Source organism: Prinia subflava, chromosome 3 (genome assembly GCF_021018805.1).
Source record: "Prinia subflava isolate CZ2003 ecotype Zambia chromosome 3, Cam_Psub_1.2, whole genome shotgun sequence".
Classification (NCBI taxonomy): Eukaryota; Metazoa; Chordata; class Aves; order Passeriformes; family Cisticolidae; genus Prinia; species Prinia subflava.
Window position 1 is genome coordinate 102,740,380 of NC_086249.1, and position 6,235 is coordinate 102,746,614.

Below are 6,235 nucleotides of genomic sequence, written 5' to 3' on the forward strand. Positions count from 1 at the left end.
GGCAGATGCACTCCAGCAAAGGTGAGGTAACCTCTGAGTATTAACCTCGAATATTTACAACTTCTCCTGTATGTTAACTATGAGTGTGGGAGCTAATAAAGTTGGGTGTGAGCTCCAGATATTTCAGGATTGCTCCACCTGGGCTAGAGCCAGGCTCGCCAAGGTGCTCCCCTTGCCCTGTCCCTGGGGGCTGCTCTTTGCAGGCACATCTGACAGTGGCACCGCCCTGCCCAGAGATGCTGGTGTTGTGTCTCCTGATGTTTGCCAGGCTGTGATCCTGAGGATGTCCCACAGGGCACGGCCCCACCACCACCCCAGAGTGCTGAGTTAGGAGTGAGAGGGACTGGCTGGTGGCATCCTGGTGTGGAAAAGGCCTTGGGAAGCAAGGGAAGAGCTTTCATTTGACTTGTCTGCAGAAATCCTGCAGGACCTATCAACACGTGCCCATACACAGCATTGGTGACAAGAACAGCGTGTGCCAGTGTCCCTCCCACCACCCTCTGTGCCTTCTCCACACATCCCTGGGCCTGTCCTCTGACAGTGATGACCCCCTCTGGAGAAATGGTCCCTTGAGTTCCTTTTCCTTCCCTTGCCACTGAGACCCTGTCCATATTTTATGTCTCCAGAGAGAGGCAGCTGCCCAGCTTGGCACAGCTCAGTGCTCTTGAGCTCTGTGGGGCATGGGGGTTCTGGACCAGAGGGATGGGGGTTTCCAGGCTTCAGGAGCCATGAGAGGGCAGCAGGAGGTGGATGAAGGCCAAGCAGCATCCCAGCCCACTGTCCTGAGTGCAGTGCCCAGCCCCAGTGCTCCCTTGACCTGCAGCTCCAGCCTGGGTTCTTCTCCCAACACCTCCTGCTCCAAAGGGTGAACGGGTGTGTGCTCCCCAAACCCTCACTGCTTTCCAGCCCCATCTCCCCCAGGATGCCTCTGCTCTTCACCCCTCTGTTCTGCAAGGCTGGGGGCACATTTCCAATGAGCTCATGAGTACCTTTCTACATTAAACACATTTCCATACCAGGGACCAAATGGCCCAGGGGGGAAGAAGCTTGGGCTGCCCATGCTGGTCAGGGCACTTGAAACTCAGGCACCCCTTCTGTACTGAGATTCATGGCCTTGGCTCCCTGCAGCTTAATCCGGAGGAAAACAAACCCCAGGTGCTTTAAAGGGTGCATGTCAAGCGTGTGGCACGGGAGGGATGCCCTGTCCTGGGAGGCTGTGTGGGGACAAGGACGTCTGCTCTGAGAAAGTCCATGCCCACCATGAGCTCTTGAATTTTGGGGTGCATCACCCCAGAGCTGGCTGCATTTCAGCTGTGCTGTCTTGCCAGAGATTTTAACCCATTTTTCTCTCCCTGTGGAGCCCGATATCCCTGTCCCCAGCAGTCTGTGAAGCACAGGGGCTGCTGATGCTTCAGAAACCCCGGTGAGATTTGCCCAGAGGGGCGTGGGGAGCGAGGACAGACCTGCAGACGCTGGACACGCCGGATTAGCCTGCGCTCAGACCGCACCAACACCACGAGCAAGATAAGCATCTTGCTGGCCCTGCCCCGCACCTTGGAGGCTTCCCCACCTCCCCTTTCCCGCGGCAGGGTTTCACCGTGGAGCCGCATAAATAGAGGTGCCGGGCGGGCTGCGGGGCAGGAGCGGAGCCGCCTCCCAAGGTTCTGCAGCGCATCCCAGAGCCCGTCCCGCCTGTCCGGCCTCCCTGCAGGTAACCCGGGAACAACCACGGGGACTGGGAACGGGGCAGGATCCCAGAAGCGAGGGGGAGGAGGAACATTTCCCTAGGAAACAGCGGGAGGCTGCTGGTGCTGCTCAGGGACGGACCCATGGCGTGGTTTTGCTGGAAATTGAAGGTGCCCAGTTTCACTGCTGGGTGGGGTCAGATGTTTTGGCACTGGATGGAGCTGGTGAGGCTGGGGTGTGAGAAACCTTCATGATGTTTGCTGGTGGTGTCTGCTCTGTCTGTGTGGGGTGGCTGAAGCTGGGGCAGCCACAAGGGAGCTCTCGGCTTGGGGAAGGGAGACCCTTTCCAGGGTTCTGTGCCAATGCTCTGGGAATGACAGTAAAATAACCACTAGATTAAAATGTGGGAATGAAAGGAAGGGGCAGAACAGTAAAATCCAGCAACATAGTGCAGGTGTAAGTAACTTAAACTAGCAAAAGCTTGCTTTAAAGCCAGAAAAGCTCCAAAGTCTTTCTTTTTTTCAAACTGATAATGGATGGAGTCTGTGCTTTCAAGTTTTTTTCTTTCTGGTTATGCAATTTGCAAATGTTTGGGGTTTTTTTTAAAGAGATGTTAAGAAATAACCGCAAGTAGTTGCATGCCTGCAAGAGTAGGAAATTCAGCTTTCAAAGGGTGATGATATAAATGTAATCAAAGGTGGCACTGGGGCAATGGGAGAAGAGACCAGACCTGGAACAACCCAGTGCAGGAAGGAAGAAGCTGTATTTAATACACCAGGACATAAGGCCACTCAGACAGAGGGAAGGGATCAAAAAATGCACTTAAAGGAAACACTGGATCTTGAATAGTTGAAAAAAAAAATAGAGTCCTCAGCCTTTAAACAGGAAAAGGATTCATCATGGGCTGCCAGGTGCTGTAAATCCAAGGTGTGAGTGGAGAAGGAGGAGGGAGCAGACACAGGGAGGGAATTTCATGCCAGGACTGACTGAAAACAGGCTGGCCAAAGAAATGGAGAAGGCAAAGAGCAGAGCCACACAGGAATGCCCAACATCAGAAACATCATTAAGATAAAAAGGGTTTTCCAGTTGAAAAAAAGATGGAGTGACCCCCTTGGCTTCCTTTGAAGGAGCGAGGTGGCTGGAAAAGGCAGGCAGTGAGTGGCACAGCAGGACAGGCTGGGAGCTGACACCCAGTCCTGGTGCTTGGAGCAGCCTGAAGTAGCTACAGCACAAGCCACCAAGGTACATAGAGCTTTTTTGAGCTTTTCTTCTGTCCTAGGCCTGAATGCCTTCCAGGAACAATTAATTAGTCATTTAAATGTAAATTATTAGCATCAACATGGGGGTGAACCAGTCCCACTTGCGAGTCAGGGCAAGCCCACCGAAGCTCAGTGAGTGTGCAGTGGACTTGGCTCAGCAGTGCCCACGCTGCAGCTCTCTGAGCCCCCCGGGATGAGGGACACCCTGATGGGGACAGGATGGGCATTTGGGGATGAGAAATTCTGGTTTAGAGCAAACCCCCCAGCAGCTGTGGGTGATCCAAACTCCAGCCATGGGCTTCTCAAGGACATGGGGCTGCATCCCCTTGGCTTTAAACCATGGAGGGGCCAGCCCAGAGCCTGGGGCTTCATTGTGTCCATGCCTGTTTTGCTTTATCTTCTTTTTGCCAGGGTTGGGATTAAATGCACCCGAGAGTATTTCTTGTTTAGACTCAGATGTTTATTAATTCTTATCTACATTACAGTCTCACAAACTACGAGTTCTACAGCACCTCTAGCTAACAAACTAAAAATGTCCCCTCTCTCTCTCTCTGCAAGGCCTTTTAAGGATAAACTGTCCAACTAGGAAATGACACCTAAATTATTTTTACTTTTAACCCAATAACCAACCAGCCATGGCCTGCAATGGGGACTTTTCTACCCAATTACAAGAAACCACCCAGACCCATGAACAAGAAGGTGAAAAAGAAGGACTGGCCTCTGCCCTAAATCTTGCTCCTCCATCTTGCTTTATATATATATAACTGTATTTGAAAACCTTAAAATCTAGGTTTTCCACCCTGTGCCATCACACACTTCTATTCAAACTCCACACCCACAATCCCAGTGCTGTCACTCAATTTCGGAAGCCTGTTCCAAGGCCTCAGGTCACACGCAGTGTTTTCTTGGGGTTAAATGCCTGCCAGCACAGAAAGCCAGAAATTCTCAGTGGCCAGGGTTGCTCAGTGTGACCCCTGCTCCCATTTCCCCCGTTTTTTTCCCCTCAGAACCATGGCTCTCCCCGGTGCCCTTCTCCTGTGGCTCGCCTGCCTCCTGCTCGGCGGCGCGGCCCCCAAGCCCACCTGCGAGCCGGGCTCCTGCCCGCCGTGCCCCGAGGGGGCTCCGGAGGGCACAGCCGCCCCCGCCGCCGCTCCCTGCTGTCCCCCGTGCCCCCCGCCCTGCCCCTGCCCGCCCTACCTGCGCAGCGACTGCGACATGCAAGGCTTCCCCGACGGCACCGTCCCCGCCGGCCGCTCCTTCTACATCGACTTCGCCCGCACGCTGTGCACCTGCCAGAGCTCCGGGGACATCGCCTGCGCCCCGCGGTGCCCCCGCCCGGACCCCGCCTGCCTGGCGCTGGGCAGCCCGGTGGCCGACGGCTGTCCGCAGTGCGTGTGCTACGACGACGAGGAGATGGCGGTGCCGGCGGGCACGGTCACGGCCCGCGGCTCCCAGACGTGCTCCTGCCCGGAGCGGGGCGGGCGGCTGCAGTGCGGCCCTGCCGGCAGCGAGGGCCTGGGCCCGGCTGCGTGAGGGCAGGACGAGGCTTCCTGCGCTGTGGGACATCCTCGCCCAGCCGCTGTCCTTGAGGACCCGGGGGTACGTGCCACCTTCTCTAGGCCAAAGTGTCTGTAGGGGGTGAGCTTGCTTGGTTGTGAGGTTTGTTCCACAGGGCTTGAGCTGGCTGGTGCTGGTGTGTAACCGGAGGAAACGGGGCTGTTTATTTATTTGGAAGATGATTCTGCTTTTGTATGTGTTTGTGTTTATATGGGCTGTTTATATTAAACTCGCTGGATAAACTTCCTCCCGGGAGACAGGCTTTTTCTTCCTGTAATTCCATCGGGTTCCAAGTGGTGGGACCATGAGCAGAAGGCAATTTTTTTGTTTTTTCTTTTGGGATTCAGGAGGGGTGTCCATCAACTTCTCCTTCCCCAAGGGAAGGGGCCTTAAAGATCATCCTGTTCCAAGTCCCCTGCCATGGGCAGGGACACCTTCCACCATCCCAGGCTCCTCAGAGCTCCATCCAGCCTGGCCTTGGACACTTCCACTTCTCTGGGAACATGTGCCTCACCACCCTCACAGGGAAGAATTTTTTCCATAGATTGGGCAACTTCTCTCCAATCTTTTCATGAGGTGGGAGCAGCAGGTGGCTTAGCACAGGTCTGTGTTCTTAGGAGGCAAACCCCTCTCCTGTCCCCGTCCTGTGGAGCAAAGCCTTGACTCACGGGAGGATGGTGACGGTCAAGGCTCAGTCCTTCACAGCCACCCTGATCTTAGCCCGGGCTGACCCCACTGTCAGTCCCAGTTTAGCAGGAATGCCCCCAAAAATGCCCCAAATGTGCCTCAGTGACTGTGTCCTCTGGATACAGACATAAGGTGCAGGAGAACTGCATCTTCTAAATGCTTTGACATCTATAAATACACACACACATATAAATATCTATACATAAAACCCACAGCCTGATCAGGCTTTACAACTATTTACAATAATTGTTAACAAATTAACAATGTTATTTGTTTAAGGATTTAATAAAATCAGTGTTAACGAAGGACTTTTGAAGACTTTACTGATAAGGACACATACTTTCTTCTTGTGATAGCTAGTGGTACGTGGGTCACACAAGGCTCTCTCCAGCCACTTTGGCTCCAGGTACACCTGGACACATTAAATGTGTCCCCTGGATTGTTTTAATTTTCTTCTCTCCTGCTTTGTCTGATGCTGTTTGACTGCAAAAAAACCAACCAAACAAACAGTGAGCAGGTGGGATTTGGGTGCAGGGTCAGGAAAAGTTTGGAGGAAGCAGGAGAATTTGGCTTTTGGGGTGCAGCAGGGGTCTCCATCAACTGGGAAAGGGGTGTTAAAGATCATCCAGTTCCAACTCCCCTACCATGGCAGGGACACCTTCCACCATCCCAGATTTCTCCAAGCCCCATCCAGCCTGGCCTTGGGCATTTCCAGGGATCCAGGGACAGCCATAGCTTCTCTGGGAACCTGTGCCAGGGCCTCACCACCCTCACAGGGAAGAATTTTTTCCCTATATCTAACCTAAATTTCCCTTCTTTCGGTTTGAAGCTATTCCCCTTTTTCCTGTCACGCCAGACCCTTGGAAATTGCCTCTCTCCATGTTTTTTGTAGGCCCCTTCAGGGAGTGGAAGGTCACAGTGATGTCACCCCAAAGCCTTCTCATCTCTGGGCTGAACAATCCCAATTCTCTCAGCCTTTCCTCACAGGACAGCTGCTCCGTGTTTCTATTGCAAGGAAGGGGGATTTGCCCTGACAACACTTTGCC

At 53.5% G+C, this 6,235-nt stretch overlaps 1 protein-coding gene across 2 annotated transcripts; it reads left to right on the forward strand.

Moving 5' to 3' along the window:
- Nucleotides 1–1,437: 1,437 nt before the first annotated feature.
- On the forward strand, nt 1,438–5,153 carry LOC134548695 (fibulin-2-like). 2 transcript variants are annotated; one of them, XM_063393586.1, is made up of 2 exons: nt 1,438–1,711; nt 3,953–5,153. In XM_063393586.1, exon 2 carries the CDS (start codon nt 3,957–3,959, stop codon nt 4,476–4,478), a length of 522 nt encoding a protein of 173 aa, XP_063249656.1. In that variant the 5' UTR covers nt 1,438–1,711; nt 3,953–3,956; the 3' UTR covers nt 4,479–5,153. The 2 variants fall into 2 exon arrangements, with proteins under 2 accessions (XP_063249656.1, XP_063249657.1); XM_063393587.1 differs by lacking the exon at nt 1,438–1,711 and adding an exon at nt 1,797–1,910.
- The last annotated feature ends 1,082 nt before the right edge of the window (nt 5,154–6,235 follow it).

Bases quoted from the DNA above. Each gene is read 5' to 3' on its own strand.
- LOC134548695 (XM_063393586.1), top strand. From the start codon at position 3,957: ATGGCTCTCCCCGGTGCCCTTCTCCTGTGGCTCGCCTGCCTCCTGCTC.